This window comes from Schistosoma haematobium, chromosome 6, assembly GCF_000699445.3.
Source record: "Schistosoma haematobium chromosome 6, whole genome shotgun sequence".
NCBI lineage: Eukaryota > Metazoa > Platyhelminthes > Trematoda > Strigeidida > Schistosomatidae > Schistosoma > Schistosoma haematobium.
The window spans coordinates 7,556,261-7,579,852 of NC_067201.1; the positions used below are offsets into that span (position 1 = coordinate 7,556,261).

The 23,592-nt window shown below is 32.9% G+C and overlaps 1 protein-coding gene across 2 annotated transcripts in view; it reads right to left on the reverse strand.

The window, feature by feature from the left end:
• Positions 1–365: 365 nt before the first annotated feature.
• Positions 366–23,592, reverse strand: part of INPP5B_1 (Type II inositol 1,4,5-trisphosphate 5-phosphatase) — a 37,903-nt gene continuing 14,676 nt past the window's right edge. The window contains exons 5-14 of one of the 2 annotated variants that reach the window (XM_035730188.2): positions 22,733–22,971; positions 20,323–20,677; positions 16,921–16,982; positions 15,895–16,077; positions 15,426–15,765; positions 13,900–14,105; positions 13,067–13,178; positions 10,667–10,776; positions 7,547–7,682; positions 366–2,385 (exon numbers count right to left, since the gene is read on the reverse strand). In XM_035730188.2, coding sequence (XP_035587921.2) covers positions 2,377–2,385; positions 7,547–7,682; positions 10,667–10,776; positions 13,067–13,178; positions 13,900–14,105; positions 15,426–15,765; positions 15,895–16,077; positions 16,921–16,982; positions 20,323–20,677; positions 22,733–22,971 — 1,752 coding nt within the window. In that variant the 3' untranslated portion in view covers positions 366–2,376. Of the gene's footprint in view, positions 2,386–7,546; positions 10,777–13,066; positions 13,179–13,899; positions 14,106–15,425; positions 15,766–15,894; positions 16,078–16,920; positions 16,983–20,322; positions 20,678–22,732; positions 22,972–23,592 lie in introns of both variants that reach the window. The other variant, XM_051216770.1, reaches the window with a different exon arrangement.

Below are 23,592 nucleotides of genomic sequence, written 5' to 3' on the forward strand. Positions count from 1 at the left end.
CGGCGATTTCCGAACATAGGACCTATCAGTTTCACGCCAGGCGCTTAACCAACGAGACCACTGAGCCGGTATCCAATAGTGTTAATGTCTAACTTCAACTAATCCACAAAATTGAGCAACACATCACCCATTGTCTTCAGTGAGTTACTATCTCACAACAGACCCGGTTGAAGTTTACTGGTCACTGCTTCTCACTAGAACTCCAGGATATACACTTTGAAGCCAGTCACTAGTGAGCATTAACACCGTTGGATCAGTGGTCTCGTTGATTAAGTGCTCGCGAAATCAGTAAGTCCTGGGTTCGGATCTCGCAGGAGGCGAGGTCGTGGATGCGCACTGCTGAGGAGTCCCACAGTGTGACGAAACGGTTGTCCAGTGCTTCCGGGTTTTCAATGGTGGTCTGACTTCAAATGACTCATGATCTTAACCATTGAAATTACTATAATATCCACAAAACCCATCTGATGTTAATCAAAACTACATTTCATATTAATTATATAAAGTGAAAAGGGAGTTGATAAATTTTATTTTTATAACTATAACAAATAAAAGTCATTTTACACACAATAAATGTGTACGTCTAAAAGGAAACAGTTTCTTCACAGTGTTATAAAATTGTGTGGAATTCTAGGAGATTCATGAAACAATACTTCAAAATGGAATCCAGGACGCGCGTTTCGTCCTAACCACTATCCATCTTTGATTTAAAAGCTTATGACTTAAAGCTATATCATGGCTATCCGCACGGTATATATATATATATATAACATGAGACTGATCAATCGCAGTCCTAAATAACAATGAGAAGATACAAGTAAAACAACAAGTGAATACTTTAAAATGTTATTAATTGTTTGTAAAATGTGGTTTTACCGTAGTTTGAGAAAGATAAGTCAGTGTTACCCTATTTGTAATTACTTATTTGACTACAGTGATGAAATACAAAACTGGAATAATTTGATGTGCTTAATTATATGGTATAGAACTTGACACAAAGAGTCTAATACGAAATATATTGTGTGTGCCTATATTTCAGTGTTGTGTCATCCTCCTAAGATATTTTTCATGATCATTACACCAAATATTGGTCTCGCAATACTCTTTTGAAATATCCTGCTTTATTAATGTACATTAATATATATAGTGAATACACTGAATAATAAGGCTCTTGAATCTTACTTCTGATTAATTTCTGTATTACGTCACACAGTTACCATTTCGTATATTTTTAATTACCGATTAATGTTATTTTAATATATCGAATATGAAAACAGTAATTATTGTTTAAACTGTGTAACTTTCGAAATAACTGTTTATCTTGAGCAGAATAAAGTGGCTGAATGACATTGACCCGTGGAAACCAGATTCTTAATGAACATAGAGTAAAAAATAAGTTAAATAGTTATCAAAAGAACAGAGTCCTTTTACATAAATACCATATTTATATTGTAAAAAATATATCTTAAATAGAAATGAAACAAATTTGATGTTACCTTAAATTCAGTAATTTTAAGGTTATCCTCTCACTGTGAATTCTTAAACTCTTGTGTTTAATTCCTGATGTAATTGTGAATACCCACCAATAATAAGTCATCTATTAAATTGAAACTTCTATCCAGTACACTCTGATTTCTAATGATTGTTTAGATTAAATTAATTTATGATATGAAACTTTACATTAATCAATCCTTACAGCACTTAATAAGGTGTAATCACCAATTATATTTATTGCCCCATTCTGTCACCAAGATATGAAGTTAGTTTTTATTTCAGTCAATAAAGACATATTTATCAATAAGAAACAATTTATAAAATAATGATGTACAAATTTGATTAACTAATTAAAGATTTTTCTTCTCATAAACAATTTCTATAGTTACATTTAATCAAATTATTAACATCGTTTCTAATTTTCTTTCTTTCTTTCTTTCTCCCTCTTTCTCTTTCTGTCTTTTTTTTCATATTTTAATCAAAGAGAAAGAATATATCAGTCAAAAAAGGTAACAAGTTAAAAATCACAATAATTTAATATTGTATATGAGATCTTGACTACATGATCTGATCTAGAACGGAAGAGAAAATAAGGAGAGAGAGACAGTGGGGGGAGAGAGACAGAAACAAAACACAACTCGAAAAGTTACATCGAAGGATAAATAAATAGGTAGCAAGTTTCATTTGGTGAAAATCAATTCTCATATGAAAAATAAAAAAATAAAAAATTCCAAATATTGTTTTCTTTTTTTTTTTTTAGTTTTTAATATCATCAATGTAAAGTGCATTTTTAGAAGAAGAAAAAACAAACAAACAAACCAAAACAAAAAAGAAACAACAACTCACTGCAAAACAGTTTTTTAATGTCAACGTTGAAATACATACCTAATATATCTGTATGTAAAATAATGATTAGAAAAATTAAATTATGGTTAGTGATTATATTGATTGTTTTTGAAGGAAAAAATAACATTGAATTAAAGAAATTATTTAGTTATTTTTGTTGTAAATCTGCAATGATGTTGTAAATTAGGTTTTAGTGGCCCGTTATCTCATATATAGCAACTTACGTGAGATTGAGTTTGTTCACATTTAATTCGGTTAAGTCATTTTTGTTAACTTATTAACGAACTATGTCATCCGTACAATAACAACAACAACAACAACTTATCTATATCATTGTATCTTTATTATTGTTGTGAATGCATGAACATGTATGCTTGAGCATTGCTTACTGCCTACGCATTTATTCACGTTGCTAGTCTTATTACTAACCGCTTAATTGATTCGATGATTCATTCACTTCACTATATATATATATATATATATGTCCATGTTATTCATGTTCACTGCTCTCTCTCTCTCTCTCTCTCTCTCTCTCTCTCTCGCTTAATTGTACTCGCTTAGTCGTATTCATATTTGCTGACTCGCTCGCTCGCTCGCTCGCTCGCCCACTTGCCTTTCGGCACAACTCTTTCATGCTTGTTTAACGCACCTGTAATTTTGGATATCTGTGTGTGGTCCCATAATAAACGTAATCAACACTTCGTATTCGCCTTCTGATTAATATACCGTTGTGTCGTTATCTAGTGATAGTTATCAAGACGAACTGTATACGAAGTTTAAGGATTATATGAAATACCGACCACCACACCAACTACAATTGTATTGTGTGATTATCGTTATCGATTTGAATCGCATTGGTGAATAACGGAATGAAATAAGTTAAATACTAGGATGGTTTTTTGAATACGTATATTTCGTGCAATTGTTGATCGGGAAGTAAAACAAAGCAAAATGACGCTCAATGGAGAAGACGAGTGAACCAACATCAATTAACCAAGCATGAATCGATATTTATATTCAGATAAAAATAAGTTACATACACGTGATGGATAGGATAAGAAGTGCACACACATACGCTTACATAAAAACACTCATGGTTGACAAGCGAATAATCAACAAACTCAAAATGAACAAACTGGTTTGTCCGGAAACTAGAATAAGCTATACGGGCTTAACAATAGCAACCGACACTACAAGGCTAAACTCTGAGACAAAACCGTAAGACAAATGATGACTTTCATGTTTAACCAAAAACATTTAGTAAGTTCAGTTGACAACTAGTTATTAGATAAGGAATTACAAACAAGATATCAAAGATAAAAACTAGTCTGGCCTTACTATCGTGGAGAAGTACAACACATCGAATAAATTCAAAGACAACTGAGATGTGTCTTAGTTTATAGTGTAAATTGTGGTAATAGTGTAAAGCATTAAATATAGGTTCTTTTCATTATTTTATTCTGTTACTTTTTATTATGAAACCTTTGATGACTTCACTTCAGTTGTTGATTTCAGTGGCGTAATAAATATAAATCTCTAATTAAGCGGTGATTGATGGTGACTAGTAGTGAAAGTCACCAACAGCATTTCGTTGTGTTTGGGAAAATTGAAACAACTAATATATATGAGTTAAAATAAATCTCTACTGTTAGTAATGATCAGTGGTGATGCTATTTCAAATTTTATGTATAGTTGAAGCTACAACTGAAAAGAAGGGTAGGATGCAGAGTGATTTGAATATTGATCAAATCTATCACTAATACACAAATATCAATGATAATCCACATGATCAGATTTACTTAACAAATTTGGATATTGAGGAGAACAAGAATTTAGAGTGACAGTAATTATAATAACAACAGGAATGAATGAACGATGAATTTTGTGAAAACCAATTGATGGAAGATGTGGAAATGAAGTATTTCATGTATGGTTTTCATATTTTATATGTATGTTTTGTAATCTCTTCCACTTAGTTTTGTGTTTGTGTCTGGTTACACGGAACTCACTAACTTTGTGTTTCCGGTTTTGTTGACGCCTAATGTGTAATTGCCAATCATACCGTTTAAGGCATCAGATGAACTACAAAGCTGGAGAGGTTTGAGGAATCCACCAGCTCAGTTAGTGTTTATGTATGTGTGAAAGACAGGTTAAGTTCTCTTTCTGCTTTCTTTTGTCAATTATAACTAAATTTCACAGTCTTGTTATATTTATGTTCACATAATTACTGAAGTGACCTTCAATAGAGCGATTTCAATGTGACCTACCTTCTTTATTCTATCCACAAGCATTAAATGGCACAAAACAATTTCCGTTTAATATTAATTACGTTACGTAAACTAATAACTTATAAAGTATTCATAGACGTTTAAAAAATGGATTGTTTTGAAAAAATTAACAAAAGAGTGTCTAAGTTGTTAGAGCACTAAGCATTCAGTCATTAAATAGAAGTTTTGAAAATGGCTACTTCCGATTCCTCATAAGTTGTTAAGAGAGAAAACAAGCCTTTAGATGTAAAGAACAACTGAGAATCAAGTTCATGAGGAATATCTCCCATCTTACTGTATATTAGATTGTCTTCTCTAGGCTTTATCCAGTTTGCTAATGTTTTGAAAACAATACATTACTCTAAGCCATCTTAATATTTGTCTATAAGTTTACATAATCTTTTAGAGTAGGTTAAAGCAGGCACGTAAGTCCTTCTCATTCTGAGTATTGTGCCACCTGGTTATAGAAAATAATATGTTAATCAATAAATAGATTAATTTATGGAAACTGCTGATAACACAAAAATACCATGATTATCTATAAAGATTACCTACAAATCCAATCGACTCGGTTAAGAAAGGGTTAAAATCGTAAGCTTGTATACAGTAGAAAATAAACACTGAAACATTCAAAAACAATTCTTTATTTGACCATGGTAAATATGCACCCTGGTCGCCAAGATGAAATTGAAACTCAAGAAGCACTGGACAACGGGGCGGACAATATCACAAAAGTTCAATACGGCCTTTCTCCAGGATACTAACAAACTCAACAAATTCAAGATAGTCCTCAGCAACAAGTTCCAGGCCTTTCATGATCTACTCAATGGAAAAGGAACTACTGTGGAGAGCAACTGGAAGGGGATCAAAGAGGCAATCACTTCAACATGTCATGAGGTCCTGGGTCACAAGAAGCACCACCACAAGGAATGGATCACTGTTGATACACTGGATAAGATTCAAGAAAGAAGGAACAAGAAGGCAGCGATCAATACCAGCCGAACAAGAGCAGAAAAAGCCAAGGCACAAGCTGAATACACGGAGCATCAGAACCGACAAACGTAATTATGTGGAAAATTTAGCGATGACGGCGGAAAAGGCTGCAAGTGAAGGAAACATGAAACAACTGTATGACACGACAAAGGAACTCTCTGGAAATCACAGTAAACCGGAGCGACCAGTGAAAAGCAAGGAAGGCAAGGTAATCACCAACATTGAAGAGCAACAAAACAGGTGGGTAGAACACTTCAAAGAACTCTTGAATCGACCAGCTCCACTGAACCCACCCAACATCGAAGCAGCACCCACGGACCTCCCAATCAATGTTGGCCCACCAACAATTGAAGAAATCAGCATGGCCATCAGACAAATCAAGAGTGGCAAAGCAGCAGGACCGGACAACATCCCAGCAGAGGCACTAAAAGCAGACGTAGCGGCAACTGCAAGGATACTCCACATTCTCTTCAATAAGATTTGGGATGAGGAACAAGTACCAACAGACTGGAAAGAAGGACTTCTGGTCAAAATACCGAAGAAAGTCGACCTCAGCAAGTGTGATAACTACAGGGGCATCACTCTTCTCTCAATACCGGGAAAAGTCTTCAACAGGGTATTGTTAAACAGGATGAAGGACTCCGTAGACGCCCAACTTCGTGACCAACAGGCAGGATTCCTTAAGGATAGATCGTGTACAGACCAAATCGCAACTCTATGGATCATTGTGGAACAATCAATTGAATGGAATTCATCACTCTACATCAACTTCATTGACTACGAAAAGGCATTTGATAGCGTGGACAGACCAACACTATGGAAACTTCTTCGACACTACGGCGTGCCTCAGAAGATAGTCAATATCATACAGAACTCATATGATGGATTACACTGCAAAATCGTGCATGGAGGACAGTTGACAAAGTCGTTCAAAGTGAAGACCGGTGTTAGGCAAGGTTGGTTACTCTCACCCTTTCTCTTTCTCCTGGTGATCGACTGGATCATGAAGACGTCAACGTCTGAAGGGAAGCGCGGGATACAATGGACATCTAAGATGTAGTTGGATGATCTAGACTTCGCAGACGATCTGGCCCTTCTATCCCAAACGCAACAACAGATGCAGGAGAAGACGAACAGTGTAGCAGCAGCCTCAGCAGCAGTAGGAATCAACATACACAAAGGGAAAAGCAGGATTCTCCGATACAACACAGCATGCACCAATCCAATCACAATTGACGGAGAAGATTTGGAAGATGTAAAAACCTTTACGTATTTGGGCAGCATCATTGATGAACACAGTGGACCTGATGCAGATGTGAAGGCGCGGATCGGCAAAGCAAGAGCAGCATATTTACAACTGAGGAACATCTGGAACTCAAAGCAACTGTCAACCAACACCAAGGTCAGAATTTTCAATACAAATATCAAGACAGTTCTACTGTATGGGGCAGAAACTTAGAGAACTACGAAAGCCATCATCCAGAAGATACAGGTGTTTATTAACAGTTGTCTACGCAAAATACTTCAGATCCATTGGCCGGACACTATTAGCAACAACGTACTGTGGGAGAGAACAAACCAGATTCCAGCGGAGGAAGAAATCAGGAAGAAGCGCTGGAAGTGGATAGGACACACATTGAGGAAAGCACCCAACTGCGTCACAAGACAAGCTCTCACATGGAATCCTGAAGGTGAAAGGAAAAGATTAAGACCAAAGAACACATTACGCCGAGAAATGGAGATAGACATGAGAAAAATGAACAAGAATTGGATGGAATTAGAAAAGAAGGCCCAGGACAGAGTGGGTTGAAGAATGCTGGTCAGCGGCCTATGCTCCATTGGGAGTAACAGGCGTAAGTAAGTAAGTAAGTAAAAACAATTAACAAATAGATTTTTTCTTTTTGATAATCCATATAGTATTCATATCTAAAAGTGTCGAGTAAACTTACTTCAACTAAGAAATAACCTGATATAGGTTTATGGTCACTACATATATAATTTGGATGTGATCTGTAAACAATTGGTGTACAACCTCGACCAAACCAAATAATTCGATCACAATAGGCAGGAATACGATATTTTTCACTGACGGAAATGCAAAAATGACTTTGTATGAATAAGTTATTTAAATCAATCATTAAAAAAAGAAGTATAAAAGATATTTGTTTCTCGAATGAGATTTTTCACGATTTAATATGATCGAGTGTTGAAATACATATATATATATTCTAGACGTATTTTAATTGTAGCTTGTAACTGTTTGAAATTATATTCACGAGTAAATCCTCATATTGAAGTACTCATTGATATTATAACATCAACTTGTCTTTTGATAGAGTTTTGTTCTGTTAGCTGAATGTTTTGATCGTGGAGCTTTCATCGTTCTTCTGAACGACATCATCAGCACAAATTTCAGATAGAACACTTCATTTCTATTCGAAGTTTGTGCTGATGATCTCGTTCAGAGGAACGATGAAAGCTTCAGAACCAAACCATTCAGCTCAGAGAACCAAACTCCATCAAAATCATCCACCTGAGTTACAATTTTTCTCCATCAACTTGTATTCTCCATAAACATTTATAATACACGCTACACTAATTAGGTTTTTTGTAATTTAGAAGGTAATCGAAATCTATGAAATGACATTTATTTATAGACTTTTGAACTCTTGTTATAATTCATGTTGTAGAATGTTCTTTTACATAAGAAGGATTATATTTACAATATTTTATTCAGCTTATTAAATTTATTTACACCCTTGCCTATAATATACTAATGTATATTCAAAATAACTTCCAACTAAACTCTTTCATATAAGCAATTTCAACCTATTTTATAATTATGATTTTTAAATATCATAGGTTGTAAAGCATCTGCCAAGAACCAAACGAAATAAAATGAATTCATATTATTCTGCTAGAATCTTTGCTCTTGATCTCTTCAAAATGATAATACAGAACTATGCATATGAAATATTCTCAACAGATCTCTGCAACATTATACTTTATAGACGAATCAATCAGATTTCAGAGAGCAGGTCTTGGATCTTGGCACAAAATCCATTCATTAATTTGGCCAAATAACACTTTGACATTATAAATGATATCACTTCGTGATGAAAACACTAAATAGAATTCCTAGCCCCAACATCCAACTTTATATTGTAATCTCGATTCTTCACACTAATTTAAAACTCTGATTTAACCCTAATAAGTAGATGGCCATTCCCAAGGTCATGTTAGTGTTTCTTAAATGTCATTCATAATATATAGTCTCACCCGAATTTCAAGAAAAAATTTCAAAGAAACATTTCTTTACTTTTTATTCATCTTTTGAATAATTAGGAGACAAGTTCACTCTTAAAACATTCATTTTATTAGTGACTTTCATAAGTAAATGTTAATAGATAATTGAAGTTAAACTAATAAACACTGTTTTCATTCAAATATCACGAAATTGTACATTATCACTTTTCAACTGATTTACTTTGTAACAGTTAAATTCATGAGTTGGTGTAAGCTAGACCACCACTGAAAACCTGGAAGTACTGGATGGTTGTTTCGTCTTAACAGGGGACTCCACACCAATACTCATCCATGATCCCGAACTCGGGACTTTAGACAATATAAATACCTGAAATATCATTATTTATATATGAGGCCTATTAAATGTATGAATTATTTGAAATCTTCTTACTGTTTAAAAAAATATAAATACAAATTAAATCGATGAATTTTACTGAGATTGTTCCAATGAGCTGATTCAAGGCTAAAATAATTACTTAACAAATATTAATGGAAAAAAACTTCTTATTCATGACTTCCTAAAATGGCTTTAAAACAAAGGTTTGCATTTGTGATTCTGAATGATCCGTTTTTTTATTTGGTTACATTATTGGTTATTCATGCTAATTCATTAATGCTCTTACATTACCGAGATAATTAATAAAAATCGGAAAGAACTAAACTTAAGCTTTGTCCTGATCAGGAACTATTATTAGTGAGAACTTACAACTCAGGATCATTAAGTTTTTAACAAAAGGTTACTTTTAAACCAAAGTTTTATCAAATGACCTATATTTCTAACTCGAATTGGTTTATCATAATATGTATTGTTTCATTCTTGTAATCGTTAAACTTCACTGATTGTGGTTTCTCATGAGAATGTCGAAGTCCGCATTGAAGTTAGTTAATTAGTGAATGAAGAGTTATTTTGTTGAAATGGTTCAATTTAAGCGGTGAAAGCCAAGATTTCGTTTCTACGTGGAGTAACAGGTGTATACTGTGTACATTTCACAAACTAAGAAAAAATGTTTGTCCAGGAAAACAGTTTGTTTATCCAATATTCGTTTATGTTAATTCTATAATTTGTTATAACTGAAAACAAAGTGATATAGGCATTTCAAGAGTTGCGTGGGTGATTGCCACTTCTTGTCTGCCCAAACGGTGTAATGAACGTTTTTGAGATATCTGAAAAGGAAACTGGATTAGTAATGGTCTTGGCGACCAAAACGTTTGACTATAAAGATCAAAAGACAACTGTTGGTGGTCGACCACACATAAACTCTTTAATAATAGTTATTTAGGTATTAGCTCCGTACTTAAATGTTCTAATCTCTGGTGACAGAAATCCATTTGTGAATTGAAGTATGGTATTTTCAAGATTAACCTTGCAAAGTCCATCCTAATCTGTGGGGATACGTTATCACTACAGATATTACCAGTCTAAGGAAAACACCTTACTTCCGTCACACACCAATACGGGAGGTAGTGCAACTTCATCCTCGGACCATAAGTTTACTGCTTTTAGTCAATCTACTTGATATGTTAGAATCTAAAAATCAAGTGTTTCAGATAATATAACTCCATTGGGTCATCATGATGAATAAGCTCGACCACTGAGTAAAGGTAGAAGCCCTGTTATAGATTATGTTTGGGCAACGTGTAACATTTCGAATTTCTTAAGATGATATCATTTCATTTCAGTGAAATAAAGAACTAATCAAACAAGATTGACGTGGTTTTTTATCAACCTATCAACTTCCTCAGTTAAACAACACTGAACATACCTTGAATCATATGTCTGACAATTAATATCGAATTTATATGTTGGCGGGAAAGTAATTTTATGTTCTCGAAAACCCTGAAATATCTTTCTACTGTTCATTTCTTTTGATAACTTTGAAAAAAACAAAATAAAATCATTGGCCGAATGAATCAATAAATAAAAGGAAAATAAAAGTATGTTACATTGAATTAGCTAATAATTTTATTTCTAATAGTTGAGTCAATTGAAGCTAGACCACCATGGAAAACCTAAAAGCACAGGATAACCGTTTCGTCCTGTTGTGAGACTCATCGGCTGTGCACATCCACGACCCGGCCTCGTGAGGTTCAAACCCAAGACATATCGGTCTTGCGTGCGAGCACATAAACTCTGGACCAATGACCCGGCATACAACAATAATAATGTGGATTAGTTGAAGACCGAGACGTTCTGGGTTCGAATCTCGCGAGGCGGGATCGTGGATGCGCATTGCTGAGGAGTCTCACAACGGGACGAAATGGCCATCCAGTGCTTCCAGGTTTTCCATGGTGGTTTAACTTCAATCGAATCATAAATTCAACTATTAAAATTACTATAATATCCACAAAACCCCTTCTGATATTAGTTTTATACCTATTTGTGATAAAAATAATGTCAATGATGAAAGAAAAATAAACTGATAATACGACTAGGTAAACTAGAACAAGTAAAAGCCGTGTGAAAATTACAGGTAAAAAATAGGTTTCTCCTACCTTATGAAGTCTATTGACAAAAAAACTTCGACTGTGATGGAATATCTTGGAGATATTCCCTAATGCTTTGTATATCATTTTTCCTGATACACCCAATGGCATATAAATTTCAAAAGAAAATAAGATTCGTCGAATTCAGTTTATGGTTGTACACAGCAGATCAAAAAGCCACAAACACACAACACGAAGACAAACAGAAATATGATTACGAATGAATACAAGAGAATACGAATAAGCGAATTAAGTTGAACGAATTAAAAAGAAGCATATATGTATGGAAAAGTGAATGTGCCATTAAGCGATTTTACCTAGCTAGAGGTATATACTTGTAAACTGTAACATGTGATCAAGCATATATGATCATACAAATGTGATGATGATAATAATAGTAATAATACAAAGAGATAGACACATTGTTACTATTCGGATGACACAATGTCTGCTGTTTAATAAGTTAATTGAAGGGTTTAATAAAATTAGAAGTAGACAAACTTAGGTGTAGTGCAGGTATTATAAGATAATGATTTAATCATTATTTAAATTATTTATTACTTGTCAATATAAAATTATCATTACTGACCAATAATTGTATAATAATACCAAAATATAAAGAATTGATTTCTTGTATAAATTAATCGATATAATAACACATCATGTGGTAGAACATGTTAACCCTAAAGATTTCCGAAGACACTACGATGAAGAAAACTTACTCTGACTTAATACAAACCAATCAAAATATCTTGAACTAAGCTCTTGAATGTAATTAATTGGTACAGTAAAATAATTATTTAAGATGAATTTTCCCTGAAAATAACAGTTACATTATCTAACTACTCTGGAATTGATAACTGACTCTTGAAATGTTTACTGTTTTTCAACCTCTTATGAATATATCTAGGGGCATCTAAGTTATTATCATTTTTATTTGAGTGTAAAATTTCATTTCAACACTGGTTCACGTGAATGTCTAATCTCATTATATCAAAGCAGTCGAGAAGACCTGTTACTTTTCTTATCTTCATAACACTATCAACTCTTTTGGGTTGGTAACTGACAAAATCTTTGTAAGAATATAAAATGTTTTATTGCTCATATCAAATGAGATTAGCAAACAGGAAGTTTACTGAATAACAGTTCATTCTGTAATACATAATGACCGTGAAAAATATATTTTATATGTAGGATGTGCGTGTAGGTTACTAATATGAGCCATATATATCTTAGCAGTATTACTTATGTGTAGTATAACCAATTGGGAATATTACTGACGTTTTACTTCGAGTAGTAGGTGGGAATTATAAATTGACTTATGCAATCGTCAATCTTTGGTTATTCTTCCCATGTACATGCTGGCTACTATTCGGTTAGATTGAAAAGAGCTAGAAGCGGTCAGATTAAGGACTGGGATCAACGCATAAAATCATTAACTATTCATGTAAGCCATAATGGAAGGAATAGATTTTTCCGTCTAGGATCAAGAATGTTCTTCTGGCATAAATATGCCTCTCGTTGAATGCTGGAGAAAAAATACTTATATTATTAAAATTAGGCTCACGGAAAATCGATTACAATAAATACGGTATTAACTCGTAAATTAGATAGGTCTAACAGATCAAAGTACTTTTTTATCGTCTAAATACTAAATACAGATTGAAATGAAAACCTACCTCGTCATTCTTAAGTAGACTGACGTAATGGTTTTGCCGAATTAATCTCCTGACATTATCTGAATCCAAACCGGTTATTCGATAATTCAAATCTCCAAATACAAAAATTACACTACATCGAAGAAAATATCAGTTTAATGGAAGAATTCACTGTCATTTATTTTCTTATATATATATCACAAGAGATTAGTTTTCATATTATGGTAATCTGAAATAAAGAATTCAAATTTCTTTCACCTAATCAACATGGTACTGTGTCTAAGCACATCCGTAGTAATCCTTTGAAGGAAATACTTGAAACGTTTTGAGTAGTTGTAGCTCCTATTGACTGTATACCAAATGATATTAGTCTTTACATAGTAATATCATAGCAGCATTAGCCAATCTGAGTCATACCTATCAAATAATTGTTTCGTTTGTGAAAATGACGCAAAATTCTTTGGTATAAGTCAATCTTTCTTTTCACCTGTTAAATCTAGCTTTTCTCAGTTAAATCTTTCCGACTAAACTTAGAATTTCATCACTTGCCTCCATGGTAATGATCAAATTTTATAACTAAATCTTAGAGACAATTCTAAAGAGATCAGAATTTGTTCATATAATTTAAGATAAAATAAGATATCAAATGGTACAATATTATAGAATGAATAAGATAGAGATTAAAAAAAGGTGAAGTATACAGCTTATGATTTTTATTGTGCAATGAATGTGTGAATAATTCAGAGTAGAACATATATGCATATTATTTAAAATATTCAGTTTAAAATCTGATATTAATTATACTAAAGACATTTATCAAACAAATAGTTTCATTAAGCTATATTGAAACTTACTCATGGATTGAAAAATAAGATTTTTTCGTAGGAAATGGAAAACGCTTTGGATTTATGGGGAATAATAATGACATTTTACGTACAATTTCTTTGAAATCTTGATAACGACGATCAATTTTTTCTTTGCCAGCAGCCAAATGACAATTTACAAAACATAATGAAGTATTAAATATAGTTAGTCTAAGACATACACCACCTTTATTACCCTGAAGCAAAGCAAATGAAAGACAAACATTTATGTACACATCATAATAAATCCACCATGAATTTACATTTATAAAACTGTGATGAACGGGAAAAAAGGTGGAGACAACCAACTTATTGTATTCAACAAAACTACACAATATCTTGGTATAATATGAGAACCGTACATTGAATAAGTCATTTGCAAATTTCCGTCATTTGTCCTCCACATTTTGTATGATTCTTCCAATTTACAATTCCTTTTTAATTCACTTTCTATTCACTTTAACTCGATCTTCTTATTCTTCTGCTGCCAGGTTTTCCAATTTCGACCGGTGTTACATACTACTTATGTTTGTCGACATAAATAACATACATCACAAAACCAGTATTCTGTATAAATGTTTCAATTAAGTAGGAAAGGATGCTGAAGGTGGATGGGACATAGGTTGCGTAAATCACCAAACCGCATCATGAGGCAGGGCTTAACTTGAAATGTTGTATGGAAAAGGAAAAGAGGCAAACCAAAAGATACACAGTACCGGGAGTTGGAAGAATGAATAATATCCACTAAAAACTGAGAAGAAGAGCCCTGAACAGAACTGTTTGGAGATCGCTGGTCATTGGCTAATGCGTAAGTAATTTTAGAATAAAGCACTTTACAATTGAAATAATTCTATTTATTTCTACATAATGTGGTAACGATTGATATTCAAGTTATTATCATTAATATACTGTAACGCAACGTTTGATGAAAACTAAAAATTTATCACTCAAACATCAACGGACACATGAAATATTTGGTTTTAATTACTCATTGGAAATGTATAATCAAAAAAGTGTTGACAATAATAAATAATACTCTGACAGGTTAAGCTAAATAACGTAATACAAATGTCCCGAAGTGTACATCAACTCTGGGATGCAGTTATATTCAGCTGACGAGTCACAAAAAGGACGAAACACGCGTCCTGTATTCTTCTGCTAGCCACCATCTATCTTCGTTTCTAATGCATGTAAGATTGAGGCAATATCGAGGTAATCTGCACACGATGTACATATTTCAATAAGAGACTGATCAATTGCAGTCCTAAACATTAATTATAAAATTCACACAAACAATATAAAATGATGCGCACTGCTGAGGAGTCCCATACCAGGACGAAATGGCCGTCCAGTGCTTTCAGGTTTTCTATGGTGGTCTAGCTTCAATTGACTCATGATTTCAACCAGTGAAATATGAAATGAATTTATTTTCAATTTTGTCTATACTATCAAGAATAATTTCTAAATGCAATGTTTATCAAATACTTCTTGAATACCATAAAATTTATACAACTTACCATTACATTTAAAACACCAGTTGGAACAATATGTTGAGAGATTTCATCATGACGTAAATGAATGGATAATTTGGCTGAGATATACACAATCATCATGATACCAGCTAGACGAACACGTCTAATGAGTATATAGCCTCCGCCGGTGTACTGAAACCAATGAGCTGCAAAACTTTTAGTTGATTCAGTTTCATTTTGACATACTACATTACACTTAGAACTAGGTGGTTTCAATAAACCACCTAACGCTTCTTCTATTTGTTGAATCCATAAATCCTCTGGTCCTGATGAACTAGTCTTATTGAGAGTAATTACTTTAAGTCTTAAATCCAATTCTTGTAATCTGATCAAAGATAAATGTAAATGAACATAGATTTCAATGTACTCAATAAATAAAAGAAATAAGAACAATTTAAGTCCTTTGTAAATAAGAACAATTGTGCTTTCTACATAAGCTGAACAAATAACTTACCCAAGAACATACATATCAGCTGGTGGTTGACCTTCAGGAGGTATAAGCCAGTCATCTAAATTTAAATTACTACCATTACGACCATTCACATTCCATGTTCCAATAAATATACTAATCTTTCTGTTTTTAGGATAATTAATAGTTGAATTCGATAGAATATTATTCTTTGGTTTAGTATATCTACTGGGAAAAATAGTACCAATATGATGATAGATAGTTAAACTTAGTTATCTGAATAGTTGATGTTGATAAATTATAAACCTTAAAATACAAAACCATGTACTTCCCATGAAAAATTAAAAATTCTGATGATTAACGTTAATACAGCTTGAAATGGTATAACTTTTTCAATCCAAAGGGATATTTTGGCTAGTAACGTTATAATTTAATGTCGTTCAAGAAGATTGTTGTTAAAATTTGAAATTTTGATGAGCGACACAGGAGAATATTTGATTGATGTATATGGCAGTTTATTTCTAGCTTTGATCATGTTCATAACTATCAATTGAGGTTATCCAAACAACACAATCCATACTGTAGTTAAATGCTAGAAGGAATCAGAATAATCCTAAATAAGCATAAGATAGATGTGTTAGGTCGCTGGAGGTTGTCAAGAGGAGACTCAACTTAGGTTTCATCCTATTCGGCCAGCATTAATAAAGTATGCCTGTAAACATGAAAACTGTTCTTCCCTAGGGGTTTCGAACTCACGTCACCCACTTAGCTCCCACATTTATGACATCACAACCTTCTGTTCGACTGAAATTTTTCAAATTAATTGGTCACTGATTAGTGGCTAATGTTGAATTTGTCTAGTCCTTCAGTGTTGATGGAACTCCATTAAGTTAGCTGAATTGTGACCACTAGTCTCAATAACTTGAAATAGCTTCTTTCGCTATAAAAAAAACGACAATCAAATATTTTATCAGCTCATTGACGATTATTATTGTTGCCAAATCGCTAAATAAAATTTCCTTTAGTGTTTTGTGAACATCATGTGAATGAAGTATGAAAATTTTCACTTACCATTTATTCCATGAATCATTTGTGAAACTCAGATCGGAAAAACTATGTGGTGAAGTCAAACCCTAAAAATAAACAAAGTAACAGTAAAAGAATATAGTTTTAAAAATAATCTAGTAATGGTTTTATTCAGTATAATTTATGATAAATAATCGTTGAGACAGTTTTATGGGATAACTAAGCTGTACAGTCGTATTTATAGACCATTTTGTTTTAACATTGAGTAGTTCATAGTAAAATAGACGAATGCTCTATAATTATCAAAGATAATCAAACTTATTCAACTATCGAATGTAAAACTCAGTGAAAATAAAGTGATGTTGTGTAATTTAATGAATTAGTCAAATTGTTTCGAAAGATCCAAATATTGAATATAATAAATTTATAGATTGGTGAGTGTAATTTTAAAGAAATTAAATTACTATAGACTACTCATTGTAAAATATAGTCTATAAATACTGTTACTAAGCTTCAGAAAATGATACTGTCGAGAAGATCATTTTTCTCTCTGAAATCTTTTCAATCTTTTTTGAATCTATATAGTAATGAGATACCAAAAGTGATAAGCAGTTGAGTTTTCTCCTTGGTTCATCAGTCCTGTCAGTCTCTTGTTGAAACTTTTCAACTGTACAATTAGTTCTGATAGCAATTATATGATGAATTCAGATAGATATATCGGTGAGACTATAATTTATGGGCGACCTTTGAACGAACCTTATGTGACCTTCAGAGACTTCAGTCAATCAGAAAACATTCCGTATAAAGTAAGAATATATTATACAAAACGAAAAATAAATTATTGGATAAACTTTTTTAACATAGTCCAAAAACGTTTCCAGGTTAGAAAAAGGTTCAGCAGTTCTGAAATGGTAATACATACGGTACAGGAACTCATTCATGTGACTCCACAACCTCTGAAGTTGTAATAAGGTCGCGAAATTCTTTTAACCTCAACCACACTGCTTCTATACCGTTAGTGGGCTCTACAGAATGTCGCTTGTGAACGACAACTTAATGCAAATAATCAATTCTAGATAGACATCTATACGCCCTCCAGTTGTCCGTGTATGTTGTGGTACCTGGCTTCACATACTCCTCAGTAATTAATATCAGCGTTCCGACCTGTCGGTTTTCACGTGCTGGAAATATCCCCTTTGCTATGATCATTCATATATATTAAATACCAGTGAAGTATCTTTAAGGAACTTCTACCTACCCAGTCTGCTCAAACACTTTTTGTCTTGCGAATTGGCGTTTTTAAACGACTGTTTCATCGATTTCTACGATTTTCCTCATTCCTCCAAACGATTGTTTTAAAACCCATCATCTTTATTGTGCATATATCTCTACAATGCTCATACTAATCAACTACTGAAGCTTCAGTAACATCTGAAAAGATTTCAGCGAATGCTACCGATTCTCTTATTATCTAGTTTACAACAATTAGCATAACCTGTCTTAGTGTCAGTCGGGATCGAGTGAAAAAAGTCCCCGCTGTAGCAAACTTCTTCCTCTAATATGTATTGCACCGTAATACAATGTCGTCGGGATATTCTGTATACTGTCCATCAGTCATTGGAAAAAAGAAATCACAAATAATGTGACTTATCAATAATTTCATCTGTTGTGGCCGCTCAAATATAACGTCCTTATTGAAACCCACTAAAAGCCGATAGTACGTGCGTATTGGGTACTGAAATAGGCACCATGATAATGAAACCACTTACTCCGTTTTGATTGGCTCGTCCATAAATTATAGTCTCGTCTAAATATCACTGTAATATTCACGTAGTTAAGTAATGACACTATTCGCAACAATTATCAAATACGGACAGTCTGTCAACTGGTTATTAAAAAAAGACCACATGGCGTAAACGGCGAAGCATATGCGTTCAGAGATTTTTTATTGACACACTTTTTCTTTTTTCTTTTTTACCTAAAGGTCTAATTTACGCACATCCAGTAATTTTAATATCTTTTTCAATTTGTATATTACCCATATGAAATGATGAAAATTTTACCTAACTTCATAGTTATAGGCAAAGATGGATGGTGGCCAGTAGGGGAATACAGGACTCGTGTTTCGTCCCATTTAGGACTCGTCAGCTGTATTTGCCCGCATCCCAAAGTTGATGTTCACTCCAGCACTCCTCCAGGGCTCAAATCCATTACCGTTCGCTTCAAGCGCCATCGCGTTATCCACTTAGCTTCTGAGTCCAAATAGCCACTAGCTTGCATAATGGGGTAAGTTTTGAATTTATTTTGTATTGTTTGTATGAATCTTCCCATTGGTGTTTAGGACTGCAATTGATTAGTCTTTTATTGGCATATATGCATCGTAAGTGTATTGCCTTGTTATTGCCTTGAGTTCACAGCTAGCCACCATCTATCTTTACCTATAATGTTTGTGAATTAAGGCAATATTGTGGCAATCCACACACGATGCACATATCCCAATAAGGGATTGATCAATTGCAGTTCAAAACATCAATGATAAACATCAGTGGTAATGATACCTACAAGTATTGTAGATAATAAAATGCATTCAAATTATTTTTTTTATTAATATAAAATATCTTTAACTATAATTATCATCTCAAAAAAAAGGATATGTACCACAGAAATTAAATAACAAACTTAAACCAGTCAAAAACTATTGGATATTTGTTTCGTACTAGACATGTATGATGTATTTATTTAACTGTTATTCGAACACTTCTAGGTATTAAAGCAATTCTTTGCTCAACAATCAAGCCATTATCATTAAAAGTATTAGTTCATTGTGGTTTGATGACAATAACAGTTAGTAAAATGTATAAAAGTTACATGAAAATCGTAAAGACTTACAAAACTATCTATTTTTCCAAATTTCCTAAGTTCCAATAAAGTAATGGCTATGTATGGAGAATTTGTAAGTTAGTCAAATTCTTAGTAGATTTTCGGTTTATAAATAGATAATTTGCTAGTCAGTAATCAAATAGTAGTTTGACTGGGTTAAAACTTCTATAATTTAATAAAAGATCATTTTCCCTGTTACGTCAACAATGAAATCATGATTCAACTCATATCGTACAAGATTATGTTCACCCATCTAGTTAATTTACAAATTGGATATGTATTTTATTTACCTCACGTATCATGTACAGATTCTGGCACCGTGCTCCGAGCCCCATTCTAAACATGAGGGTTAGTGATACTACTCATTTACCCAAGCTAAAATAGGTTGGGCCAGTTTCAAACTTGAGAATTAGTGTCTTAAAATTAAACACCTTAACCATTTATCTACCTCTCAGCCATAGATCATATTTTCAAATGAGTCATTCACACACCAAATATAAGAGTTAATCTAAAGTACTACCTGACAGAAATTTATTAAAGAAAACAATATAAATATGTTAATCTTACTGTTTCTGCTAAACTGTCTGAGGAGTAATTCAAATTGTTTTGTGATACAGCTAATGAATTCTTTTTCATCGGTTTTGGAGGCTTTGACTCCAGTTTTTTTATTGACGGCGGGGATACAGAAGATTGACAACGACGTATTTTAACTATTCGTTTAGACACTTTTCTCTTTACTTTAGTATATTTGCTTTGAGCAGATAATTTAGAATTGTCTAAACTTGGACAACTATTTGTTTTAACACATGTAGATACAGGTTTCAAATAATCATATCTATTTTCATTGATACTACTTGAATCAGAAACAAGTAAACTGCTAGAATCCTGTAAGTTTGGAGCCAATTCGAATGAATCTTTGTCTCTGGTTTGTTCATAGATAAAGCAGTGGATAATTGGAAAACAATTATATACGTATATATAAAATTAGTATAAGGGATTTGTGAAGATTGTTAAGTATCACAGTTTACATTGTGGACTAACCTTAGTTAGACAACTATTGAAAACTGGGAATTATTTAAGAAGTGATGTTTTTCTCTGGTATGAGATTCCTCAATAATGAGTATCCACGAAGCCACTGGGGCTATAATCCAGGACCTTCAGGTTACACGGCGAGTCCCTGAAATGAAGACCAATGAATCGGAACCCATTAATGTATACGTCTAAATTCAGTCATTTGGAGAAATGGCACAACCATCTTCCATAACATACATGTCTATCAAAATCTCTCGCAGCGGCTCAGGTGCATATATGCCTTGTATTCTCTTAGATTCATATTAAGCAATCTAGAAAGCTGTGATATGAACTCCAAATATTTGACTGTTGTCGATCTCAGTGATAAAAGAGAATATAGAAAGTAGGTAGAAAAGCTTTTCTGAAATACAAGTATTGAGTATAAAAGACTTTGGAGCAAATCGTCTCGTGTCAAACCTGTAAGACACGGTTGCTTCGATCCAGGGAAATCCAACTGCAGACATTAGTTAAGTAATATTGTCAACATAGTCATCTGTTTCATTTTACACTCATAAACAAAAGTTGATTTAACATTCGGGTCAGTTTTCATCAGAGGCAACTGAAATAATATAAGCTTAAAATCGACCACTTTTACGTGGCTCATTTCAACTGCTCTAATGTATTTCAAAATTCAGTAATCAGTAACTAAATTAAATTATTGGCAAAGCGCTAAACAATATTGAACTTTATTAACGGCAACAAAATGATTCGGTAATACAACAGGTTGAAAACAGTCATTGTGAATTTTTCGACCTAAATATCATAGATGCTGAACTCATCTTATATATGCAAAACCAGAAAACTGACTATCGACCGTCTGATGATCAACTTCAAAGTGGAAAATATCAATAAATGCTTATAAAACGTTGAAATCGCTCAGATAAGTACTCATATACGAATACGTGAATTTTATAAATATGTATGAATATGAACGAAAACGTTGATGAAACAATATTTAGTTTCCTAAGATAGTCCTCAAAAACAAAATTGAATCCAAGACAGATGAACCTCTCATTCATTCCAAAAGCCTAATCAGTGATTTGAAAACGAAATATTTTGTGTAAATTCTTTTATTACGTAATATAAATTATTCATTCACGGTTATTGTCCTCTAACTGTCTAAAAAGAATTAAACTTTTCTCAAGGTCATCCGGGAAGTTACATGAGTTCAAAACTAAATCTTTAATATTTTTTCCTAAGCTTGTAAATCTATGACTGTTATAGTGTATACTACTTATATCTGTTGACATAAGTAGAATGCGGTGCCGATTGGAAGTGTAAAACCTTGCAGCATAAGGTTGAAATGATCGGATAAAAGAGAATGGAATCAGATAATATTAGTTGATGGAAGATTTATAAATGAAGTATTGAATGTATGGTTTTACATTTGATGAAAAAACTTTGTAATTTTGTATAAAAATACGATCGGTTATCCTCCCACTTCTGTTTTCGTTCACATTACTTAATAAAACTATGTCTGAATTCAAAACTTACATTCCTACATCATTTACCGCCTCCTATAAATAAGAAATTATAACTAACTAAATAAATATCTATCGATTGAATTAAACAAACTTTGAAGATAGAATTTTAGAAGCGTTAGATATTCGACATTTTCATATATATATATATATATATATATATATATATATATATATATATATATAAACTCCGCCTGGAGTCCCTTCGGAGGCTGCTGCCGGTTCCAAACCCGGATAAAGGAGTAGGGTCGGGCGTGGGGTTAGTGACCCAATCCCATAGAAAACTAACTCGCTAAAAAACGCTAACCAGAAAAAAATTATATATACAAAAATAGAAACTTACTAAGAATAATAAATCTTAGTTAATAGTACACTGACATTTATGATGTAATAAAAGAGTATACTCTTTTATTTAATTTACTTACCGATATTTATTTAACCAATTAAATTGTTGTTGTGAATTATTAGATAATGATATTATATCATCATTTAAATAGAAATGTATTTGATTCTTTGACATAATTTTTAATTCTGGTACAGATAAACAATTTGATTGTTTTATAGAATATTGAATAAGCAATTCATAAAATTCTAATGTATCATCAATATTGAAAAATTCCAATAATAAACTTGTAAATTGTGATGATCCATAAGTATTATTTATCTGATGAAATAAAATAATATTCAATAATTCATTGAAATAGAACATGTGATATAAATAATTGAAGTAAAGAAAAACAAATACAATTGAAGAACATATAGAACTTAAAATAATTGTCAACCAATATCAAAGTCATAATCTTCAATATGAATGTCAAGACAGTTCTACTGTACGGAGCGAAAACTTAGAGGACTACTACAACCATCATCAAGAACGTACAAGTATTTATAATTAGTTGTCTACGTAAGATACTCAACATCTATTGGTCGGATACCATCAACAACAGCCTGTTGTGGCAGAGAACAAATCAGCTTCTAACTGAAGAGAAAATTAGGACATGACGACGACGGAAATCACCAAACTAAATCACGAAGCAAGCACTAACTTGGAATCTTGAAGAGAAGCGGAAAAGAAGAAGACAAAGAAACACAGTTCGTCGGAGATTGGAAGCAGATATAAAAAGGATGAATAAGAACTGGAAAGAACTGAAAAGAACTGCTTGGGACAGGGTTGAATTGAGAGTGCTTGTGGGCGGCCTATGCTCCTCCACGAGAAGTAACAGGCGTAAGTAAGTAATGCTATTTGATGTAGACAAGGTAAACACGTCAACTTATGTTAGTGGTA